The 26746-nt window shown below is 36.1% G+C and overlaps 1 protein-coding gene across 4 annotated transcripts in view; it reads left to right on the forward strand.

Annotated features, from left to right (window-relative positions):
* The window catches only part of GRM8 (glutamate metabotropic receptor 8), a 307818-nt gene that overhangs the window by 118617 nt on the left and 162455 nt on the right, over nt 1-26746 (forward strand). For all 4 annotated transcript variants that reach the window (XM_015627896.2, XM_015627894.2, XM_033514645.1 and 1 more), the window contains exons 4-6: nt 22698-22833; nt 23307-23461; nt 24392-24529. In XM_015627896.2, coding sequence (XP_015483382.1) covers nt 22698-22833; nt 23307-23461; nt 24392-24529 — 429 coding nt within the window. The remainder of the gene's footprint in view (nt 1-22697; nt 22834-23306; nt 23462-24391; nt 24530-26746) is intronic.

A 26746-nucleotide genomic window follows, 5' to 3' on the forward strand; every position in this document is an offset into this window, starting at 1 on the left:
ATTGAATAAATAAATCTCTAAAATATTTGTGGCTATTGTTGTTGGTGTTGAGGTCTTACAAGTTTAACCTTCTGATACCAGCAGGATTTACTTTAAATTTAAGAGTATTGTAGGGGAAAAAATGCTAAAACAGTCCTTATGGCAGCAGATATAGTATTAATGTAATAAGAATTTTCAATATAAACTATATTATGCATTACAAAAATATATATTGTCAGTATAGTTTGTAAGGAATTTTGAAAGAAAAATATTTGATTTATTCTGAATTAATAGTTTAACCCTCCATTTGTTGGTATTCAAAAAATAGTAATATAATGTAAGCACACTTGGATCCTGGTTTGGCTTCTATATGTGCCTGTAGGTGCAAAATAATTTCAAACAATTGAAATGAAGAAGCAGTGTAATGAGGAGGCACTCCTAAATTATGCAGCGCTAATATTCTTGCTCCCAAGATTTTGTGTTGTAAGAAGTTTGCCAACTGTGCTAAAGCAAAATGGGATGATTGAGGGAGGTATGAGTGGGGGTGAAACTTTCCCAGAAGAAACCCAAAAAAAGAGGATGGGGTGAAGAAAATAAAGTGGAACACAAAAGTTTTGGATGTACAATTAAACTGTCCCAGAGCTGTTTTTCATGGTGTACGATGATCACTTTCACTTGTCTAAATCCTGATGCACACTCATCGGAAATGTGTGAGAGTTTAGCATGCATAAGAGAGACAAGATTTAGCCCCATATGGCTTTTCACTTTGATCTTCAAAGGTCAATTTTGTATTGCTGAGCCAGTATTGAATAAGTCCCCAATTAATTAGGAAGAGAAAACACTTCTGTTCAGAAAAAAGGTGCATCTGCTCAGTGTTACTTTTTTTGCAGTGGAGAAATTAATGACCGCAAACAAAACAATGTTTTCTGTTCCATTCCCTCTGTCGTTACAGAGCAGCAATAATGCAGGATACACCCTCACTAGCTATTCTGACAGTTTCATCTACCCTCCCTGAATAACAATAATAGATATAAGCCTTGCATGAAGTGGACTTTGTTTTCTTTGGTAAAAAGAAATTAGATTATCCTTTGCTTTTTTATAACATCTTTCATGTAAACTACATTCCAAAAGATGTTCTAGAGCAAGAGCAGCAAGAAAAAAAGAAAGCAAAAACCAAAATGGTGAATACTAGCTATAGACAAGAAAGAAAATGCAATCTAAAAAGAAATTGTATGTTAATGAGATTGGATTTCAATTTCACATGACAGAAAAGACATTCACACCTAGAAATAATAATGCTAAGTGAAGAAGTAGAGAGACCTGTGTTAAATGAACTGAGGAAAAAGAGAACTAATAATACCTTTCGCTGAATTTGCTGTATGAATAATTAAGCAAAACTGCTTTTAAATCCCAAAACCCAACTCACCAGTATCTTTCTACTATTTTGCAATGCTCTGGTGGTTTCTGTGGTGGGATGGAATAAGCCTGGGAAAACTGAGTGTTTGTTTTTGTTGTTGCTATTTTTTTAAAAAATAATCAGACCAAGAAGCTATTTTACTAATATTTTTATTGTTGATACTCTGTTTCACTTCTGTGTCATCAGAAATCAAGAAAACTTTAGCCTGCTTGGTCTACAAGTGAAATAGGATATATTTTTTTTTCTACAGACTGAGGAAGAAGAGGATATGATGCTTGAGAGTTCCTTAGGGGTCAGCTGGAAACACACCCTCAGTTTTGACTGCAATGAGATGACAAAACAATTTCTTCCACCACAGATCACCCTCCCAACTGGTTTTGCATGTTACATGAATGAGAGTTGTTAGCAGATACATTTTGCATTTAAAAAGCTGAGAATTTGCATTTTGTTTATGTCAGACTGCAGAATCTGGACTTTAATAAAGCCTCTGCAGGAATCCTCTTGCACTGCAAGTCAACTTGAAGCAATGGCCTGAACAATAAAACCGTAGATTTAAGACCCATTCAGCAGGAGACTGATATGCACATTACTTCAGATGTATTCAGAATCCCACAGATGCTTCCAGTGCCTGCATGTTCACATGCTGGGAAAAGATCAAATAAGGAAGTCAGTTTCAGATTTATGATAATACCAGTACTGTAGACCTCAGAAGGAGTGGTGCAACATGTCCTTGATATGATGCTTAAATTCTCTGGAAGAAAATACTGTGGGCATTCTGTGTAATCAAGGCCTTTGGTTTTCCTTGGTCACAAAATGTATAGGGAGGAGTAGAGGAGATCCAGGTGGACTAAAAGAGAGCATTCACAGCTGAGCTGAGCTCAGCTGGCTGCCATAGCTAATGTGATTTACTCTAATTGTAGGTATTTCAAAGAAAGGGATTCTAAGTCCTTTAGGAGGCATTTACCAAAAATATTTGACTGCAATAATATTTTATTAATTATTATTATACAAATTGTTGCTAAAGAGTAATAAAAAGACCAATGTGGAGTAAATACAGAGATAAACTGAATTTTGAATCAGTGGAGTCCTTGGGTTTTTGTCTTTTCTTTTGTACACTGTATACTTGCCAGGAATGCATGGATAAAAAATGAGTTCCTAAGCACAAATCATTTTGTATGAATGTTATAATGATGAATCAAAGATAATTTGATTCATATGGCATTTTTCCACACACCTACTCATCTCGAGGAAGAAGGAGAAACGAATCTGCCTCTCCACCTACATAACAACACAAGGCGCCTGAACTTAGGTAAAATAAGCTCCTAGTGTTGATATAGTTGCTTGGATAGATATATTTATCGTGTTCTAAGTAAATGTGAAAGAAATGCCAAAGAAAGAATTTGCTGTCCCAGGGATGGGTTCAGAAATACAAGATGTCAATACCTCTCCTTGTGCTTTCACTTACCATTGGCAGGCTGATATTGGACTTTCAGTAAAAAAAATAACCAAATTACTTTTGTTTGTAATTTGTCATCATACTGGGAACTCTTTTTTGGTGTTATCATTAATTGTTCTAAACCACAGTGAACCTAAAGAAGGCTCTTTGAACCTCCTTTCCTTAAAATACAGCTCTGTGACAAATGCTTTCCCTTATTATTTAGCAGATTTTCTTGATTGAAGTTCAGATGGTAGGATTTTGCCCTAATTTCAGAGAGCTATAGTTGCATACTGTATACCAGTGAGTAGAGTAGCTGCTTTTAAAGTAAGTGGGTATCTCAAACACAAGGGTATTTCAGAAATCAAATCATGTTGCTTCATTCTGAAATGCATTTAGTTTTATTAAACACTATTCAAGAGTCACAATTAATCAAACATACATTCTGTGTCTGTGCAGCATTTATTTAATTTTGTTTCTCTTATTGGGCAGAATCTTCCTGATTTAAGTTATCAAGCAGTTTATGCTGATGGACTTGTTAAAGCAAACTTTTCTTATTCCTTCTCTCAGAGGAATCTCAGCTTTGGGGGAAGGGGAAGTAGAGGTAAGTAGAAGGTGCAGACACAGTCTCTGACCTTGGCCCACCTGGACAAGGTGGATTTTCTGGCTCTGGACAGGATTGGGATGCTTGTAATGCTGGTCCCCTGCCACTGTGGTATGTGCCTTCTGAGGAGGCAGGGAGGAGGCCAGGGTATGGCTGTCACTCCTGACATCTCAGGCTGCCCCTGTGTTCTATCTTACTAGAAGTTCATGCTTGTTTCTTCATGAGGAGCTGACACCAGCTCATTTTGATACAGATGAAATGGTCCACAGGGCCTGCTTCCAGCTCTCTCACTGCATCACTGTGGTCACTGCTTGGCTATTGGATGGAAGGGAGTGATGAGAACAAATTACATCCTCATTTATTGCATTTTAAATTGGACAAACTAATTTCTTTTCTCCAAGAAATGAGGAGAAACAAGAAGAGTGGATGTTTCTACTTCTAATGGCCAAGCCTTCACAGTTCATTGTGCTGCACTCTGGGTCTGGATTGTGGTTTTGCAGTATATTGAGTGAAAGGCCCTTATGTTACTGCCTGCATTCACTTTGGAGTCTCATGGAAACTTTAAAGCACTTTCTCCTTTCCTTTATTTTTATTCCTTTCCCACTCTATGAAGTGGAACCTATTTAACAGAAATATGATACAACCCAAAGGGGAAGGAAGTTATAGATGAGGAGTTTTTTGAGATACATTCACTGAAAAATTGTTGCAAAAATGTAATGATGTTAAATGATAAGGTACTTGGACAGTAAATTGTGCTTAAGCAAATGCAATGCACCTTTGAATTAAAAACACAATCAGAATAACGATCACTTTAGAGACAATTAAATCTGGGGACTTGTAAAAAGTATTTTATTAGTGGTTGTGGTTAGCAAAAGGTTTTGCTTATTCCAACATTTTTTCAGAAGAGTATTAATAACAAAGTAGATAATTGTATGTATTTTATATGTTTAACCTTTCTGCATTTAAAAAGGAGTTTTCTTTATTTTCATTTATTGCAAGCCTTGGATAAATTTGATCAATACAGTTTTAGATATTGCACATAAGAGTCCATGTGAAAATGAGGGAAGAAGATAATTTATGCTTTCAAATGTAGGTGTATTTCAGGGTGGTATATAAAGTATGAAAGCAATACACAGAGGCTTTGCCTTGCTAATTTGAAATAAAACAGTCATTTCATAACTTAAAAATGGTGTAGGAAATAGGATAAATTAAAACAAAGAAGTAAATAGGCTAGAAAACACATTTTAAATCCTAAAAATATATATAATTCAATTGATGTCTGACTATGTGAACTGCACTGAGGGCAGTCTGGACTGAGAAAGATTTCTGTGGATGTCACTTGAGCGAAGGTGGTAGTCAGGGAGCTGGTTTCACAAAGATACAGGCAAAGAAATTGTGATACTGTGTTTTTTTCCAGTTTACAACTGAATGGATGGTTTGATGGAAGATACTTAACATTTAATTGTATTCTCTTCAAAATAATCTATCTGTGAGCAAAGCTTCTGCCTAACCCTATAAATTACTAGTTGGGTTATGCCCTGGAGTATGAGAGTTTACTGCCCTATGAAATTGTTTTTGTTCTATCTACTGTAGCATAGTTTGTTCTCATTTTTCATATAAATATCTAATGAACATTCCAAACTATGAAAAATGAAACCCTTTCGGTGACTTCAGAGGCAGCTATGCAGTATGAAATAGGACTTCTAGAAGCAAACTTAATGAAATTGGCGAACTCAAATCAGTAACCAATTTTGTCTTGTTAAATTTATGGTTCCAAACACAATTATTTCAGATGCATGGGAAAAGATTTTTTCAGCATCTGAGAACTTTACTTTAAAACACTGCAGTTACTGGATAGGTACAAACTGAAATAGATGTAGGAAATCACCATATTTGAATATATAACAAGAAGGGGCTCAGTATGTACCAGATAACTGCTAGGCTATGGTAAAAAGTCACTAAGAAAATATATCTGGGATTATTCTGTAATTACTGTTTTGAGTCATTCATAAAAAAATAAAGTTCTCTTGATTCCAGAGCACTGAATTGCTTGTCAAATATATCTGGTCCTTGATTTCAGTTGTCCTAGAAACTAAAGAACTTGTTACTTCAAAAATACTTTCATGCAGCCTTTAGAGACGTGTGTATATGCCTGTACATCCAGATTCTTGCATATGCCGTTTTTCTTGCCCAGTTTTCTGGGGTCCATGAAAAAAAAAATCTGCAGACGCACATATGGGGATATAAAAATATATCTACAGTTTTAGATACTAGAATATTCTGGGATGCTGCATAGAAATGTATCTAAATATACTTGGCAGATCAGTTCCTAAAAGAGGGGGGAAAAGTGCTGGGTATATATGATGAATAAGACCACCAGCTTAACAAGAAGGCAAAGCTGCAAAGTACATGCAATGTTGGAAAGACTTTGCCATGGCATTAGAATCAAACTGTTTCTTTGGAGCTTAAGACTGTAATCACAAAAAAAAACTATAAGAAAATTGATCTTTAGGAGCTGTAAAGTTTAGGCTTATTGATGTTGAGGGAACCCCTGGACCGTCTACTATAGCTTTCACCTGTGTGCAGGGGGACTAAGTGTACTAATGAAGAAAAATTCTAGCAAGGACTTTTGATGAGCATAAGGACACCTTCTCTCAAAGAGCCCTTGAGCTGGAGATTATTGGAGGCTAGAACAATATGTCAGCACATATGTTTATTCTTCCACTCTTCCACTATGAGTCATAGCCAGAAAAGGACTATCAGGGAAGATGAACCTTTGGTCAGACCCATAACGGCTGTTCTCCAGTAGAGATTCCCTTGCAAATGGAAATCCAGTGAGCTCAGTTAGCAAAATTTAATTAAATGACAGCTGGCAGGGAACTTCCAGCAACAACTGTGGGAAAAAAAAAGAAAGACTATTCCAAATATGAACTAAATTCTTCAGCAGAGATGCAAAAAAGTATCCTTTCCTGTCATATATACAATTTTATTAGAAGGAAAGAATTTTGTCCATTCTAGACTTCAATCATAATAATATTATTATAATAATAGGCCTTTTTCCTAGTCCCTTCAGTGACAAAATGCAACAAATCATTTATTCTTTGAATTTCTCATTTTCATTTTTAATTATCAACAAAGTTTGTAGAGGTGATTGCTGCCCATATGTGGTCTGAGAATGATGGTGAGAGTTTTCATGTCTTTGTGAAGATTCTGTGAAATCAGCCAAGGAATGAATTTGTGTTCAAATTCCACTGTAACTGCCCAGGGACATGCTGTTTTCCTGTAATGGACAGGGCTTATTTCTGACAGTGTATTGGTATCCATCTCTTAAGTGAGGTGGAACTCTGCATACCCAAACTTACATTACAGTAATTTTTTTCCAGTTGCATCTTGTCTGTGAAAACTAATTTTTTGTGAGTCTTTTAAGTCCCACTGTACTGGTTCATGCTTGGAAAGGATGACCCTGGCTTTTCAGACAGAAGTATCTGAGGAGAATTGAAGAGGGAGTTTGAGAAATATTCTGAAAATAGTTTAAAGGGGCTCAGTAGGAAAATACCAGGAGTCTGGGGCATAATTAAAATATTTTGTTATACCCTCCATTGTTAGTCACTAGATGTAACACTTGAGAGAAGCTGGGCTTCTACCTGGCTAACTCTGAGAATAAAATCTAAGTTATCTATTAAGACACAATCTTGATAATTTCTCAGAATTTACAACTTCAAAAGGCAGCTCTATGTGCGTGTCCTTGTGTTAGTTTTTGATAGGTCCTTGCCTGTTTAATTTCACTGCCTCTGTCTCAGGGACCTAGACTGATTGTAAATTCTCCAATGCCACAGGCATCATTTCACTGTGTCTTGTTAAAAAAAATAAAAATTGTCTGTTGGCTTTGATTTTAAATCAGGCTCTCGCTGTGCCCTAGTCGAGCTTGGCATTCAATGCCAATCTTAGGCATGCAACTTGGAGGAAAGCATAGCAGCACTGGGAGAGCAGGAATTCAATTTAGGAAGTCCCATGTGGGATTGCCTCTGGACTTCTGTCATCTGCAGTATTGCCCTTCAGCTTCTAAAGGACTAACCTGAATCTAACAGCCACACAGATGGTTAAAGGTGATTTCTAGGATATTTGTATATTATTTTCCAATGAAAAATTCAGCATTAAAAGAATCCAATCAATAGTTAATTCTATTGCACATAGTTCTGTGCTCTTAATGTCTCTTTTCCAGATAGGATTTTGCAACAAAGACTTGCTGCTGGAATCTCTTTAGGTTCATGACAGATGCATTTCCTTCCTTAAGTAGTTTTGGTCTTGACTGCAGGTCTGGTGGTGTGGAGACTAAGCACTCCTGCTGTTCCACATGTGATGGCATGGGACAGTGTCTTTCTCATGGGACAGCGGGGACGTGTGCTATGAAACAGACATAGGCTCTGTGAAGTACTGTAAGTTTTGTAGGTATTCTCATCCAGAGGGATTTTCCAGAGAATAATGCTGTATTGTGAATGTATTTTCTGGAGATAGGAGACTAAAAGAGAAGCTGAAGATCCTTGGTATCCCTTTTCTTGTCCTCTCCTTCCTACTAACTGTAATCTCATGCTTCATGTTTTTCTTCCTATGCAAGAGATGAATCGTAAGTCAAGTGAGGAGAAGTTTCACAGGAGAGGAAAAACTGTGAAAATCTGAGTGGAAAATGGCTACTTTGGTTACTAGGATAGCAAAGCACTTCATGTGGAAAACCTGACAATGATTAGTTTATACATCAAGAAGTAAAACTGTCACTGTGAAAAGGCCTAGCTCAGGCTAAATATTTTGCAGTTTTACAAAAACTCAGATGAGTTATATTTGGACACTGAGATCCTTATGCATTCACCAAAGGACCCCAAATCTGAAGCCTGAAGTTGGAGCATGTCTTGCAGATTTTACACAAATGTCTGGTATGGGTTCCAGTAGACCTTGTGTGCACCTGCCACTGTGTGGAAACGCACGAGCAGAGCAAGGTCATTGTCCCTGCCTTGTCTTCTTGTGAACAGATGTTCTATATCATGGCTTGGGTCTTTTAAACTGGTATATGTATGAAATGTTGCTTTCTTCATTGGAATTAAATTTATTGTCAGACAACATATTAGGAGTGGTATTCTGCAGTAAATATCTTCTAATTTTCCTCACATATTCCTTTTATTTTCACTTTTTGGCTACTCTGTTCTAAAATAAGTTAGTCCCTCTGCAAGAAACAAACACAAGGGAAAAGAGGGTGGAATTTATTTGTGCTCTTTGGAGTTGTCTTTTACTTTTTACTATTTGTTGTGGTCTAACCTCAGCTAGCAGCTAAGCCCTGCTCAGCCCTTTGCTCATTCAGTCTCACAGCAGGATGGGGGAGAGAATCAGAAGGGTAAAAGTGAGAAAACTCATGGGTTGAGATAAAAACAGTTTAAAAGGTAAAGCAAAGAGCCATGCACACAATCAAAGCAAGGCAAGGAATGAATTCACCACTTCCCATGGGCAGGCAGGTGTTGGGGCATCCCCAGGAGGGCAGGGCCCCATCATGGGTAACAGTGCCAGGGAGGACAAACACCAGATTCCCTTCTTTCTGCCCCCCAGCTCTATGTGCTGAGCATGACACAGTATGGTCTAAAATACCCCTTGGGTCACTTGGGTTCAGCTGTTCCTGCTGTGTCCCTTCCCAACCCCTAGTGCACCCCCAGCCTCCTCACCGGGGGGGTTGGGGTGTGAGGCAGAAGTCCTTGGCTCTGAGCAAGCACTGCTCAGCAATAAGGAAAGTATCCCTGTGTTATCAACATTATTCTTGTCCTAAATCCAAAACCTGCACTGCACAGTCTACTAAAAAGAAATTTAACTATATTCCAGCCAAAACCTGCAAACAATTGATTTCCTTATTTTCCATTTTTCCATCACTGAAAACTTTCTAAATGGTGGGAAAGGGATACTGTCTCTTCAAACAATGGATCCAGTGGAACTTTGTACATCTTTGGCTGATTGTGATCTTTCTAACACAGAGAAAAGTATACTCAAAATTGTAATTTGGCTGCTAACAGAAATCAGAATATGAAAAAGTAGAAATTTTAATACTTAAATTTTTAGTAACTTATATTGAATTCTTCTGGGATTTGAAAATACAAATTTGAATTGAAAATTTTTATGCATACTCTCATAGTAGGTTTATTATGAAGGGTTTGGAAGACCCTTGTTCCTTTACTTTTTCTTGTAGCAGAAATATGTATTTCACTGGGGAAACTTCTTTAAATAAGCAGAGCAAGAAAGTTCTTTGGAAGTCTGGAGAATAAAGGATTTGTTCCTATTGCTTTTTTTCCCCACTTCAAAACTTGACAGTGATTAATCATAAAGCGTTGCAAACAAAGGTGTATTATTATTTTAGCAGTAGGCATTTGCCAGAGATTTTGTTTTAGGATCAGCACTATTATTTGTGCATTACACTGAACAATGAGTGATTGCAGCACATCTCTCCAGTCCTTACTTGTTTTGTTATCTTCTCTTTGTCTTCTATGTTGTCTTCATTTTTTTTATCCTCACTTGCTATTTTCGTCAAAAAATATAGAATGGATTTTTTGTTACTGCAAGGTGGAGTTTCTTTCTCATGAGTCCATGGGACTAATCACATATCTTTATTCAAGATATAACCCAGAGTAAATTTAAGTACCTTCATTTTTCCCATTACATCTTTTTGACAGATTTGATGGGCATTGCATTTCAGAATTATTAATTTTGAAAACATGTATTTCTGTATTTTACTTTTATAATATGTGAGATATAAGTGCTCCATGAATAATAGATTTTTGTCTGGTATAATTTTTGGTAGCTTTTGGGAAAAACATAATGAATGATGCTTAAAATGTTACATGTGATGAATTGTCTCAAATTACTGAAACCATGTGATCAGATGAGTAGTCTGGATAGAGAAAAATCCTTCAGGCCATTGATGAGATAGTTTGTTGATCAAAGGTTTGTGTGGAGGAGACTAGATTCACACTGAAATAGGCTTTTATTTAATTTTATATTAACAGCATAATAGTGTCCACTATTGTGCAATGCTCATAAAAGCAGTTTTGTACTTGGTGGCTGTATTTTTGTGTCATTGTAGACATGTTTTTTCGTCTCATTCTCTAAAAAATGTGGTAGATCTATCAAACCTTATATTAGAAGGGGGTGAAATGCAGACATCTTTTGTCAGTTACTGTATACCATGAATACATAATCTATGACAAAAAAACCACTTCCTTCCATTTGTTTTACAGCTAATGACAATTTACTGTAGTACAGGTATTATTTGCATGAAAATAGTTAGATCTGCAGTATTCTAATATTAAATCAGATGGAAATAAACCCATAGAGTACTTGCAAGTTTTCACCACTGGTAAAATGAAGAAGAGTTCTGCTCTGTGGCAAAGATTAAACTGTGGTCCAACCACCTTCCTGGTGTTTTATCTGTTTTCCATGTCTTAAGCCTTTCTTTTATTTGATAGCCGTATTAGTAGAAGTATCTTGATTTCCCTTTTACTGTAGTGTTAATTCTGAACTGAGTTACATCCATTCATCTGATGTCACTGAGCAGCTTGGCTGGGGCTGAGTGAGATCCATATTGTCTAGCTGAGACTTTCCAAGTTTGGACTAGGAGAGCAAAACCTCTTATTCCCACTGGCTACCATTTTTTTTCCAGGGGATTTTACATTAGCTGTGCACTTGCATGGAAAGAGCAGGATTTTCTCTTTCTCCCTGCATAGATGGCAGCTTTCTTGCCATGTTTTTCTGACCTTGATGTTATGCAGGGCCTTTGTTCCTTTCATGATAGTGAAAATAAAGCCACATTTCTAGCATCTAGAAAAAAGGATAGGTAGGGTTAAATCCTGTTCTAACACAACTATTGAGAGACTACATAACATTTGGTTCTGTTTGCTGGTCCTTTCCCGATAAGGCAAGTGCATCCCCACTGTTACAGAAATAGTGATCTGTATCAGATAACTCATCAGGCCTCCTATCCAGAATCCTTAGTATATGTCTGCTGTATCATTTACAAGGTGGGATTAATTCAGAAGATTAATTTGTGTCCTCAAACAAAAATCAGACGTGAGCAATTAGATATTCAATAAAAATAAACACTGCTGTATTTCTGCAAGTTATTTTCTATGTTGAGGAAACTTCTGTGTCTGGCCATCCTGGAGCCTGTCTGGTAATCACTGTCAGACCACCTGAGCTAGGTCTGAAACACCTTTACAGCAAGCAGCTCCAGGATGCCTTGCTTCACTCTCTATGTCCACAATCAGACAAGGATTCCTTACCTTTTATATTTTCAGTGCCCAGTCACCTGGCAGTGACACAGGTTCCCATGCCCTTTGTTGTGTTAAAGGTTGGCACCAGCTCACAGCCTCTTGCCTCGAGTTCCTACCCCCCAGAGCTAACCTGAAGCTCTGTGTGCAGCTGCTCACCGAGCCACCTGCACTGATGCATGTACATTTTGTCCAAGAACAGGCAAGTACCTTTTCAGCATTTATTATACTCCAGAATTAAAATAATTCCAGTGCTTTTACTCTTTTTCCAGTGTTTCTTTGTTGTTGTTTCATGCCTGTGTTCAGCTTGCAGTCTTTCTTTGATTGCATGCACAGGTCTTCTGAACACTTTCCAGTGGCTTCCTTCAGCTATAAATTCTCAGGCCTGTTGCAGCTGCCTGAGGATGTCTCCTGGTTAGTAATTTATGTCCCAATGCTTTTTTTTATCTAGACATTTATGAATCCAGTTAGGCCTTTATGAATTCAGTTAATCTTTGTCCCAACATGCTTCAAGAAATGACCAATTAGCTGATCTGCTCCATCCTGAACTTCTCAGGAGACCAAGTTTTACCATTTGTTATTAAATGCATAGATGCAGAAGGCTCTTGGTAATAAATGCATAGAAACAGTGCACCAAATGTTCTTAAATATACAGGATTTGTGTAGCCAACTTGAATTCAGTTACATTTTTAAGATTAAGGTAGACTTCTGTAAATTTATATATATGGACAGCCGCAGAGTCACTAACTCCTTTATTTTACTACTGTGTTACAGAAGAAGTATTGCTGATTCTTAATATCACTGTATTTTCAACTGTTGTAAAGAAACATAAAGACCTGAAGCAATATATAAGATTTAGGTTTATTCTCTCATTTTTTTATTACCCACAATGGTGAGAAGTCAGCAGATAAACCTCCTTAATATTTTTAGATCTTAATTGTGTTTTTACCCAAGTGTCCAGCTCTCAAAGAGCTTTGAAGTCAGATAAGTAGTTAGGTATTAATATCAAAATAGATATATATAGATATATGAATTTTGTAAATGTAACTTGCAGCCTAGATACTTAACAAAATAAAGCCAGCCTTCCTAATCTTAAATTTAACTCGATAACAAAAATTAATGATATTCAAGTTATTGTGTTTGGAAGAATTTCATCTGTTTTTGATGAAAAAGGTGTAACCAGACTGAGTTGTTTACAAACTGGTTAGAACCATTAAAAATTATATTGATTATCAGGGACTTTTTTCCCAAGTAAAGATGATTATAAATAACTTCAAAAACTTCTACAGCTGTGTGGGACACCGTTCATGCCTTAAAATGCTTATTTTTTTTAACTATGTAGACTTCAGCTCACACGGAAACCATTTGATCCAGACATTACAGGGTAGCATTCTTTGACTCACTATATATGCAACCACTCAGAAATTGTATTTCCATTGTATTGAAAATTCTGACACTAAAACAAATTAAAACAAATATTGAAATTTGTTTTTTTTTTAAAGTTCAGAAATATACAGAGAAAATAAAACATTTATTTCTCAAGTATTTAATTGTTTTGTCTCAGTAGTGCTGTTATTTTTTACTGAGTTAAAAAATAAACAAGTAACAAACCCTCAAAACTAGCCATAAAAAAATCCCATTTTATCTTAATGTTTTAATATTGCTAAGAAATCCAACCACTAAGTAATTTCATACTTCAAAATATTTTCAAACAAGTGCAAAATATTTAATTTTAGCTCAAACTGCCCCTCAAAAAGCTAAGTTAGGCCTTTAAAAATTACTCTGATCACCTTTAAGTGGAAGAAACCAAGATAGACGCTGACAACTGAGCTCCTCATACATGATGTTATCTCTGTAAGATAATTGTGACACAGAAGGAAACTGCAGCTTGTTCCTGCAAGGCTGAACTCATCACGGCTCCTGATGAAAATTTCCATGGAAGTAGACAAGGCCTCTTGAGCACCAGCTTGCAATGGGGCACTGGAATAATGTTAGCAAGGGCTTAACTTCAGTGTAGGCTATGTAGAGAATTTATGCAGTAAACCCAATTTTATCCCTGTGCATCTCCATTTAGTTGTAAGACAGTGTGAATTGATACCATATTTACTTTCTTGGCATTAGATTTATGTACATTCCCTGTCAGAAGTGATCTCTTCTTGATTTTCCTTGCAATTTTGTCGTTATAATTCCATGTTGAGAAAAGTACAGAATTATCTTTTTCCAGTTTCTGAAAAAGAATTAGCTGAGTTACTTTTTGAGGCAATTTTTTTTTCTAATTTCCAAGTTGAGGCTTTTTTAGAATGTCACACTCAAGCTCAAACAGCACTAGTCAAACTCAGACTTATCTTCATTAAAGTTAAGTAATTCTCTATATGTAAACCATTTTGACAGTTCAAATTACAAAAAAATAAATATTGGATGAATAGAGTTAACCTAATCTAAATAACATACATCTAATTTTAAGAATAATTTCCTAATATTGAATTTTAGGGTTACAGAAATACATGAAGAAATATAAAAATTGATTTTGCTACATATCTTCTTGAAGAAGGCAAAATGCAGAAGGGTTTTGGTTTTTTTTTAATACAAGGAAACTGGGATTATTTTATGACCATAAAGAAGAAGAATGTCTTCACTTTGCAAAGCAGAACATTAATTACAGCTGCTATTTTTCTTCGAAGGCATGATTAAAAGTTGGGTTCCCCTGCCTGTGCTCGGAATTTCAGTTCAGAGGTGACTGAATGCAATCCCTGAACACCATTATAGCATTAAGAAGCGTGCAAGGGAGAAGTAGGATAGCAGCCTACTATTAAAATCAGGCAACCCAGGACAGCTGAACTGAAAACAGTCTTTTATACCACCAAATATTTAAAATAAACATGGTGGTGAATGGAATAAAAGCTGATAAACTAAAGAGGCGTGCAGGAAGCAAATGTCCTAAAAGAAGAAAGATTATATTTATTTAGAAATAAATCTTTTAACAAAATTCAGTCCTTCTTGTGGTGGACTTTCTTTTCCTGCCTAAACATATTTATTAGGAATGCTATAAAGTCCTGTGTCATCTTCCTGATCTTTTCAGAGCTGTTGTGTATTGTGACTTGGGACCTGTACTTGGAAGTGAACTGATGATTTTTATGCCTGAACCTTCTCTAGAATTTCTTTGAATTGGCTATTAGCATCTCAACTACCCAGAATATCAAATCTAAATCTTTGCAACCAGTCAGGCCCATTAATATGGGGAATTGTAGAGAGATGGAGGAAAGAATTAGGGCCATATTTAAGCAAATTTGCTTTTAGAGGAAAATACTTTAGGTAACCACATTTCAGGCTCTGAGTTCATGCTATTACTTTTATATTAACCATAAAGTAACTGATGTTACTTTAAAAGGAAAATTCAAAAATATTTTAGAATTTATGAAATTTCTTTTCATAACCTAGGTTCCCCAGATTTTTAAAAAAGAAAAAACCCCCAAATTATAGAGTGTTTCCTTTCCTCATTAAAGATGTACTTGGCATGTAGCCAGAAAGCAGAAAATCACAGTGTATTTATTTTTTCATATAATGCCTTTACGAGTTCTAAATCTGTAAGTATCAAGAGCAATTTTTCCCCAGAAGGAAATATTTATATCCAGTGTGATGGTAAAAAGACATAGCTATGAAAGCATTGCAACAGCTGACCAGTAAATGTAAGCAGAGGCTTATTTCAATTACATAGTTTTGGAATTTGACTGGGCATCCCATATCCTTTATGAAGCAATTATCCAGGGAATCTCTGTGGATGGGAAACACCTTCTCTCACAACCTCCAAGGATTCATTCTTTTCAGAATTTTTTTTGAGTGGCTGGTGATTTTTACCCATTCATAAACTACTCCACTACAGATTTTTCTTTTAGCCTTTCACTTTCAAGACTGTGAAAGTTGGCTTTCATTTGCATAAATAGCACTAAAAATCAAAGGATAAAAATTGTGTTGTTTGTAGGTTGGGTATTTTTTCAAATCTGAAAATATGATATGGTGGGAAATATTCTTTGCAGTTATTTTTCCATCAGATGCTGGTGTTAACAGAATCTGTAGCACTATATTTGGAACTGGTTTTTCTGGGAGAAAAAAAAAAAGAAAAAACAGAAAGAGAATATTTTACTTTTCAGAATGGAAATTCAAAATAGCCAATCTCTCCTGTTTCATGTCTCTCAGAAAATGACTCTGATGACTGAAGCCAGTAGCCAGTGGTCTCATGTAGTGGTAGAGCCAGATTATTCTCTCTTCCTTTTCTATTTTAGAATTAGCATCTGCTTCAACCACAGTGTAAAGATCTGTGTGAGCACACGTGCTTGTGAAATATGCGTGGCTGTATGCCTGTGAGCACATGTAGGAATGTGAAAAAATGGTTGAAAAGGAATGGATGAGTTGTATTTATCAGAATGTTGCATGTTCATTCATAGTCTTGCTTAATGATTTCTAATTTCTTTTTTTTTACAAAAGAATTAATAAATGTCAGAACCAACAATAAATCCTTTGCTAAAAAGCCTTTTCTAAAACACTGTAATGAAAAAGAGAGACTTTGATCTCCTAACAGCTGTTAGTTTTGAGTAGAAAAGCTCATAATTGTACCTGACATGTCAGTGAAAAAGCATCACCAACCTGCTTGTGTAATAAAAAAAATCTTTGTCATAAATATTAAGGGATTTTGAGGAGATGCAGTTTTACTTAAGTGAAGGAAATAAGGCACCAATATATGGGTTTGAAATCCAGAATGTTTTGTCTGTTCAAAGGTTATAGCAAAATCTCTCATCTTCCATTATATTTAAATGTACTGGATATTAAGTGCCACTTTTGTCAATTCCGAGTAAATTCCTGTTTATATTACTTATTTTTAAAAACCATTTTCTTTCTATTACCTTACATGAAAAAGTACTGCCACTGTCGGCTGAAGAATTAACTACTTTTGCAGAAGTAAGTCAGTGAATTTTTTGCTGAGGTATTTGGTGATCTTCTGAGGAAATGAAAAACCACAAGAGTTTGGTTTATTTCTGTAGTGCAGATAGTTTGTGACTACAACAAAAGAGATGCACTGGAATGGGATTTTATTTAACCAGATTTGGACATGAATAGCAGGCATGATGCTGTGGCATTGGCTTTGGAAGCACAGAGCATGCTGAATGCTCAGGTCCTTGTTAAACTAAGCTACCCTGAAGTCCACACAGCAGCATCAGTGAGAGTATCATTTCTTGGGGGAGTTACACAAAGGTAGCTCTGGGCAAAATGCATGGCTGCATTCACACCTCCCAGCTACAGCACTTTGGCATTAAGGAAACATTTAATTTTGAATTATTGCTTGAGAAACTTTATCTTCAGCTTGTAATTATATCTTCCTAGGTGTCATTCCCTGTTGGCTCATACTCTAGAAAATTATACCTAAGGGAATCTAGGGACACACAAGAGGATGGCAGGTTGGTTTTAGTTTAAATAATAATTTTCAGAAGAGTCTGATTATCAATAACAGTAAAAGTCACATGCAGAACTGTCTCTTTATTTTTCTTTAACATTCTGATTTCTTACCATCCACATTCGAGAAATAATGAACTCTCTGCTTAAAAAGAATGTCTTGATGGATTCACTAAATTACAAAGCTCTTCTGATTTTTGTCAACAGAACCAGAGTTTGGAGCATCTTGTAGTTTTTAATATCCTCGATAATCTTCATATTGATCTAGGTTCCTGACATTTGGAACAGTCTTTCAATATAACTGGGTCTAGATTTTCTAGACTTTTAATATAACCAGTGGAATGACTGGAAGAAGAGGAGAAATGCACTTGTGTGTTTTTCCTTATGTTCTTCTGTGTCATGTCATATTGTCAGAAGTGTGCAGTCTGCTGTCAGACAGAGGCTCTGTCTGCCTGCAGCAGCACCCTGTGGGTCTCACAGGAGTTTCTTGATGAGGCTTCTTCAGAGTCTCTGACATCTGTTCCCCTGCTTGGAATAGGATCTGCCTTCACATATTTCTGTAATGTCTTTTGGAAACTTTCCACAGACCTACATTAAAATTTTGTTGGCCTAATGACTGGTGACCTATAACTCATAGTAAAAAAGGACATGTGTACTTGAAGGCAGCTGAGAACGGCCAGGTAGGACTGTGTACTTGGTCAGGTGAGGTACACCTCCTTATGCTAACAAATCATGGCTAGATTGTTAGACATAGATTGTCAAAGTGCATAGCTTGATCCCTTCCCTATTGCAATGGTAAGGCTATTTATAGTCATGTGGGGAAATAGTTTAGAGGGTAAAATTGTTCTGAGTAGTATGATTGAGGTTCTAACAGAGATCACTTGAACAAAAAACTGTCTTCAAATTTCTTTATACAAAAACAGGGACCATTTTTATATATCCTACTTAGCTGATCTGTAATACTGTGCTGAATCCTAGCTGGCATGGAAGACAATTCAGCCTTTGTATTTGTATTGACATTCACCATTTGTTCTTTTTTAAGAAAATTAATTTGTTTGTACAAGTTTTCTACCAAGTCTGCTTGCTATTTTCCAAATACACTTTCAATATCTTCTGACACACAAGTTCATATAGTCGAGTATTTAGTGGTTTACAATCAGCATGGCATCTTGTGGCTTCAAAACCCACACAGACAAAAATCAAAGTTTATTATTATAAGTATTATTATGTTTATCTTCTAAGATTATGTGGGTAGTATCTATTAATTTTTTTTTGCTATTTGTCTCTCTGTTGAGAGACCACCAAAAAAAGGTTATTTATCCACTGTACTGACAATATCTTTAAATATCTCACTGTTCTTTTTTTTTGTTTTTTTTTGTTTTGGTTATTTTTTCTTTGCTGTTTGTTTTGTTTTGTTTTGTTTTGTTTTGTTTTTTTTAGCTTGGTTTAGTTTGGTTTGTATGTTTACTGATAACCTGTGCTCCCACAAGCTGTATTATACAGAGTAGCTGTAAGAAAAGCAAGCCTAGCCTGGAACAATTTTTTTAATATATGATTTTTATCTCAACACAGATACAAATGTGTTGTTGTAGACCAGGTCTGGTTTTGTCTCTGTTTTTAAAAGCATGTGAATTTCCAGCTGTAACTATGGTGCGAAGTGGCTGCACTGAGCCTCTTATCAGGAATAGGGCAGCTCCTGCCATGAGCCTGACTTCCAACTCCCACCTCTGCTCTCCTTCCCTTTATCATACCCTTGCCCCAGGCACTGGGTATGGCACTTCATAGCTGAGGGACAGAAGACAAATGGATAGTTGTCATCACTGACACAAGGTAGTTCATATTGACTGTTTTATTCCTCCATTCAAGCTCTGGGCTGACTGACGACAACCTTGGCTTTACAAATCTGAAAGCAGGTGAAAGAAGCTTAGCAGAATTTGGTGTAAGACTTTCTCTTCCTCCACAGTAGCCAAAGAGCTACTTTCCTTCAGTGCCCTCTTAATGTTTTTGAAATGTATGATAGATGCACACTCTTAATTTCATCTCCTGTGTCATATGTGAATTAGGGAATAGATACCATAGCAGTGGGTACAATTACTGATGTCTGTTTGTAGTAGCTACCTGAAATGAGTGTCTGGCTTATTCCTTCTTTACTTCAAAAACTTTTTTGTGCAGCCCTCTCTGAAGCCTCATTACAGGTTCTTTTAATTGATGGGGCTTAAACGTATAATTTTCTTCTCAGTAAGAGGAAAGTTAGCTCTCATTTCCTTATACAGGTGTTAGATTTATCATCATTGTAGCCAAGGGAAATTTAGCCTAATGTGAGTTTTTTAAAGTACAATGAAGGATCTCAGAAAGCAGCAACAGAGACAAGCAGTCATCCTGCCAAATCAGTCAGAAATGCTGACAGAGTGAAACACAATTTTTTCTTATAATTCAGAGCCATAAATTCTCTTGAGACCTTAGATGTCTGAACCATCTGCCCTATGGCACCTCTGCAGCAAATGGTAAAGCCATTGGTATCACGTAAGAGACATCTGTTCCCAAGCCCTATTTATCCTTGATTTGGGAAAATCTCTCTTTTGTTCGCACTTCATAAGATTAATCCTAACTACTGGCCTTAAACTTGTCCTTTTAGTACCTCTGCAACCTATTTTGGAGGAATAATTATTCCTTATTTAGTTTGCTGGCTCATAGGATTCCTTTTCCTAGGCACTTATCTCTCTCTGTGTCTGGGCACTTAGCCCAGGCTGTAGATTTCAAAGGCAGCAGGGTGCCAAGAGGTTAGACACTGTAATGTTGTGAATACCTTTGTGGATCCAGCAATTCATCATTAGCTGAAAATTGATACCCTGTTATGTGTTCGAGCAACAGTTGTATATGCAATATATAGGTAAGGATGTATACAAAGTGTTCTGTGAGTTGGAGATTGCCTACACAATTAATTACAAATGTAGCAACAAGGCTGAAATGCATTTTGTTTTGTTCCTGGTAGTACTTAACACATTCTTCAGTACAGAGGTGCCAAGATACACAGTACAGTCATGACTGAGCTTGCTGCTGCAATGATGGAATGATGTTTCTTCTACACTATTTTCACTGAAAATAGCCTTTTTAGATACTGCAGTTCTTCATTGCTTGAAATCCATTTCACACAAATTGTAGATGGATGTATGTAGTTTATTATATATATGCATTTTGTAATATTTACATTTGATTTTTATGTGGATAGAATGATTTTTTTTTTTCCTTAAGGGCCATTGCATGAGTAGAGCTAGTTGAAAAATTCACTTACAAAATGTATGAGGTAACAAATTATTCCTTTATATCATTTTTAGGATCTGTTTTACTTTTTGTGCTGAATGACTTTAGGGACATCTGAGAACTTGGCTTTTTTTTTGAGCATTTCTTTAACAGTGAATTGCAGATTGTTAAATTTACAGGATATCTGCTAAATATTTCTCTTACATTTCAGCCCTGGTACTTAAGAAAGAAAGTAAAGGACTTTGAAATGTCTATCACTATAGCTTAATATCAGCTTAGATAATTGGTTAAAGCTTTTCACAGTAAAGTGTCCATCTTTTCATTACAGGATTTTCAAAAATACCTGGTGAATATAAGGATTATCTTCTATAAAGCCTTATTTGTTGTATTTATTGGCAAATTAGTTGTTCATCATGGGGAGACAGTATATTTGTAAAAATGTGAAGAAATTTTTTTGCCATAAAAAGGTTCTATATTCCGTTTTATAGCAGATAAGAGTAAATTATTTATGTTATTTTGTTGCTCTATTTATGGATGGTAAAGACCTATATACAAACAATTTTTGTAAGAAATGGCAGGTATTCTGACTTGCAAATATTATCTCTTTCATGTAAAGCAGAGAAGAATTCAGGACAAGGCTGCACTATAGAATGAACTTCTCAGTCGAATAAAATAATAATGTAACATCCAAAGTAATTGATGCATAACTGAAAAAGGTGATATTCTTGCCTGTGACTGAAACTGGCTGATGTAATTTGAAAGTTGTTGTATTTACACTGGCTGTTGATAACTCCATGCTTCATTTATGCCATGTCTAAACTTGATTCAAACTTAAGATTTTTTGGATTGAGAGAGCTATTGAAGTCAATGAGATTCTGCAAAGGCAGCACAAAATCTGATAATGAATTTCCAGCATTTTTAAAATGTTACATAGAATAGACTAGACTAGACTCCCCATACACTACACAGCTGTCTGTGACTTTACTTGACTAACTGTATTTAATGCAAAGAAACATATATGTCTCAAATAATCTTATACATCAGTAGATAAGTACCAGCATTCATTAAAAATAGAATACCTCTTTTAAAACTCATTAAAAATGAACCATCTCTTTTAAAACACATTCTTATTCTCACTGAAAACAATAGTCAGTGTAGAAGTATTTAGATACAGGGATGTAAAATGTACAAATTGCTTGCATTTGTCTAGTAACTTGTCGCTTTTGATCAGAGCTAAATATTTTCTCATTTTCTTAATTTTGTGGGTTTATTAGTGATTAGATTCCCCACAATAGACTCTTATGGTCGGAATAACAACTTTGAGGAGCAAACATTGGTGGGCACTAGATGGAGTAATGAGAATCAGGCAGTAATTCTTAGAGAAAAAAATAATTAAAATAAGGAAATCAGCAAACAATCAGAAAGATCACCTATGGTATTGGAAACAGGTGGCAATATGGACTCAGTGATTCATGAAGCAGGCTCAAGGAATTTTTCTCTTACATGCTCAAATACAGATAACAGTGTTATAATTGGAGAGCAGAGATTCCCCTGAACTGTCTCTGAAAACTATTAGAAATCACTAAGTGTCTGTAGAATTCAGCCCTTTTTTCTTGACAGGTAAAATATAAAGATTTCAATCAGAATCCTCTGTCAGGGAGAAATATAAATGTCATCTCTGAGTTTATGTTCATTTGCTGATTAGTAATTTAGAATACTCAATGACAGCTTCTTAAATAATTAAGACAACTCATTTAAGAATGTGAGAATAACAATTAAAAGTGATCTGTTTGTATTCCCTGCTACATACTCTCAAATAGACAAAGCAGAGGTGTGACAGAGGTGTGTGACACTGAAAAGCCCATCATGAACGTGAGGTAACTGTACCCCTGTGGATCCATGGTTCGATGCAGTACTGTGGCAAGGTTGGGCTCTCAGTTGCTGTAGGTTTGTTTGGTCTGGGGAACTCGGTCCAGCTGATCCAGAGTGTGGTGCTTGACAGCAGACCTCAGAATGTTGTTTAAAAATGTACTTAAAATATAAAGTAACAGGTAATTGTGTTATACTCTTTAATGCAGCATGAAGTGTGTAAGCCTGTACAAAGCAAGTTTCAAAACACATAGATAATGTTACTTTTGACTGTGCTGCTGTATCTCAGATTAGCACCTTGCTTTCTCTGCTTGCCTGGTTAGCTAAGAATTATTTGAAATGTGGATATTTACTGTGTTGAAATTCTTTTTTTATCCTTTTAATTTTTCCTAGGAGGTGTTTGCATTGCTCAGTCACTCAAAATCCCTCGGGAACCAAGACCAGGAGAATTTGAAAAGATCATTAAGCGCTTGTTGGAAACTCCAAATGCTCGAGCAGTGATCATGTTTGCAAACGAAGATGACATTAGGTGCCTGTTTCCTAATTTTGTATTTTGAAGATATTCCTCTTCACAAAGATGTTTGGTTGGCTGGTAGAAAATAAACTAACAAAAAAGCTTCAGATAAAATCCTGTGTAAAAATTCTTGGATATCTGATAATAAGAAATTGAGTTGTAATTATAGAGTGTGCTGGTCCTTTATTCTGTGTAGTTCCAAACTTCTCCCAGCTCCTAGGAGTACAGTGCCAATAGATAATTATTTGGTCGCTGAAAAGGAAGAAACCAATAATAATGCTAGAAAAATATGGCTAAAGATGAAGCAAATTAATTTGTATGTTACTATATCTTGAGTTCATTACAGCTGTTTTTAATATACCTTAGACTGTGAAAGCTGTAGATTAATTAGTTATTGTAAGCCTATGCACAAACAAAATAAACGCTGGGTATATCAGGTTCTATGTAAATGGAATTTGTTTAATTGGTCATTTGTTGTTTGCTTGCAGGAGAGTACTGGAAGCAGCCAAAAAAGCTAATCAGTCTGGACATTTCCTCTGGATTGGCTCAGACAGCTGGGGGTCAAAAATTTCACCAGTCCAGCAGCAGGAGGAGATTGCAGAAGGAGCAGTAACCATTCTACCCAAAAGAACATCCATAGATGGTAAGGACACATGTGGCATTTCATTTTCTGTCAAAGTTCAAGTATTTTAGTTCTCTTTAAAAATAATTTAAAAAGCATGTAATCCTTCATTACATGGAATTCAGGAAAAGCTTTCCAACCAAGTTACCTGAGTTAGCCTGATCCAAGAATAATTTAATATATCTGTTGAGATGAGGAGATGCTGAACCTGCAATTAGGCAATCTTGTAATTGTCTAATAATGATGACACTTGGAGTTGATAGCTTCTTAACCATAGCCTGGTCATTCTTTGGGACAAATAAGGAGAGTATTGGATGAATAATTATGAATCAGCTTATTCTCTGGGGAGGAGAATGATCTGTGCCCTGCTTTCCACTCCTAAACTTATTTTAAGAAGCTCCTGTATTAAGAAAGATTCTTACTTGGAGAATGACGTGGATGTTGGTTTGCAGTACCTTATTCCTATGAGGGTACTGGATATAGTAACATCTCTTAGTGTCTGGGTAAGTGTGCTAAACTGGTAATTGATTAGGAAAAATGAACACGATTAATATTACATAGAGAGCTGAGCCACAGGGAAATACTTGTAAGGAGCTAATCCAGATGGGATGTGTTAATCACTGTTTCATTATGGCAGCTAGATTGCAGGGGTAAGGCTGGTGATCATCAGGTTTAAGTAGAAATCTTAATTTATCAACTGGTGTCATTAGCTATATAAATAGAAGCAGAATTAAAGGTGTCCTGGATGTCTTGTTCAACAAAGAGGTACCCCATGATTTTATGTGGCTTTGAAATGTAATCTGATTCTTAGATGCTACTGTGCTCATAAAATAGTTTGTGCCTAAAGCTTTTACTTGTTCTTATATTTATAAAAAATCTGATATTGTCTTTAAATCACTATTTTTATACCATATCACATTTTAAGGCTTGTTTCATTTCTCTTCAATGCAGGATTTGATAGATATTTTCGGAGCAGAACACTTGCTAACAATCGAAGAAATGTCTGGTTTGCAGAATTTTGGGAGGAGAATTTTGGATGCAAGTTAGGATCACATGGAAAAAGAAATAGCAATATCAAGAAATGCACAGGTAACTGTGAAAGTAAAACATTATCTGTAAAATTTTTATAGGAGTGCAGGAAATGAGCTACCTATTTTTCATCACTTTTCTGTCTTCCTTCAGTTCTCAATGCACATTGCTGAGTTGTAAGAAAAGTGTGACATTTTTTCTTAAACTGGAAGAAAAAAATTCATGGACAATGTATGAGAAATTTAGTAGTTAATTTGCACAAATACAATGATGGTACAGATTTTATTAAAGACCAGTGACAGTGGTTCAATTCCATTTATGTTTTCAATGACCTCCTCTCTCACCCCATCTGTAGTTGTCAATATGATTTTTTTTAGCAAGTGTGTGCATCATGGTAATTTTCATATCGTTAACCCTGAAGTACATACAGTGAAAATTAAATTTCTGTTTAAACTATTGAGGTCTAGATGATAGGTCAAGTCTTGAACTCCTTATTTAGTTTACAATCTGTGTTTGAAGATGAAGGAAAAAGCAAATCAATATGTTCTTATTACTTGTCCCCATGTGTAAAAGAAGGATCCTATATCATATTATAAAACTGAAAGCCTCTATAATGTTTGAGCAAAAACTTGAAGTAATTGTCACTAGTTTTTGCAAACCTGCTTGCTCAGGCATCATACCCTGATGCAATTGTCAAGACACCTAATACAGCAGACACATCAGCAGCTGGCTTTGATCTTCTCTATAAGATGTTGTTTTTTTGCTGTTACTTGAAAAGTTTATTACAAGAGTGTTACTTTCTGTGGCTACAGCAGATTGCCTATGTTACTTTTTGGGTTGACGTTTTTACCTGTCAGAGCTCCTTGTGTCCTTTCCTTAGTTACTGCCACCACTCCCAGCATTGCTGATTGTGACCACCATCTCTGTGAGTAGTGCCAACAGCAGTACACAGTTTTGCTGTACTGCATACATAAATTGTCTGGGATGTGCCTTGATTTTCCTGGTGGTCTCCTTCACCAAATCATATTTTCCCCATGGAACATGAACTTTTTTTCTCACTTGCTGTCCCAAGATTTCTGGCTGCTTGCTGACACTTTCATGTAGCCTTTGTTATAGGGGTGCCCTTCCAAACTTTCTGCACACCAGTACCCCACTTCTCCTGGGCTTGTCAGACAGAAGCACTGTGAAGTCTCCAAGAACATGCATTCGTGCATTTTCTGGACCGTCAGATTTATTGTATGTGTATTGTGCCATCAATTCAAACACTTACTGCACTGGACTTCACAAGTCACAGATACAGCTCACACAGAAATATCAGAGCCATGCATTCACTCTGTCATTTCAGAAATGCTTTGTCTTCTGTCTTTTACCACGTATTTCACAAAAAAAGGGTAACATTCAGTTCCTCACTGAGCTAAATGATAGCTTATTACTCTAATCCTTTACTCCTTGGCCTTGATTCATATTGCAGTAAATTGTGGCTGGATGGCTACCCAAGTCTGGAAAGGGATTATTTTGTGATTACTATTTTAAGTAGAAAATAGATGGGTATTTTTTAAGTTCTTCAGGTGGAATGACTGGTGTATGTGTTTTACTTTGGGAAGCTCTAAATGTTACCACAGATGGTTGTATGACTTATCTCAGCCTCATCACATCTGTCAAATTGAATTACTAAGTGAAAAGTAGTGTATGAAATGCATAGTTGGTATCTTGATCCAAAATAATTTCTAATTTGAAACAGTTATCTGTATGTTTCATGAAAAAAAATAAAAATATGGTATGTTCCCTGAAATTGAAAATAGAAATAAAGCATATTTTCTGTGACCAGAAAGTTAAATGGTTCCAAGTTATGGAACAAAGACATGAGAGGTCTCATATGACAGTTGCACATGCATTTTAATTGGCAGGGAAAAAAATTGAATTCTTCTGTGAAGCACCTATGGGACTCTTGACTAAAACCTCTTGAAAGTGGTTTTAAGTGCCACAATAGAAGTCCCCATTTGAACAGAAGCAGACCTGACACAAACTGGCAATTCATCACGATCCCTATGCTTATCGAACTCAAGTTTAAAGGATTGGGTAACAAAACTACCCGAAATATGTTCATTCTAAGTAAACTAAATCAAGAATGGTGGTGGTGGTAGTCAATTCAAAATAAACCTCCTGTGATTTAAGTAAAATTATAGGTGGAGAATGGGGGGAATGACCCCTAGCCAAATTTTGACTCAGAGAATTGCATATGATACCGTGACACACACCAGTTCATTTGTCAGTGCC

The sequence above is a fragment of the Parus major genome, chromosome 1A (assembly GCF_001522545.3).
Source record: "Parus major isolate Abel chromosome 1A, Parus_major1.1, whole genome shotgun sequence".
Lineage (NCBI taxonomy): Eukaryota > Metazoa > Chordata > Aves > Passeriformes > Paridae > Parus > Parus major.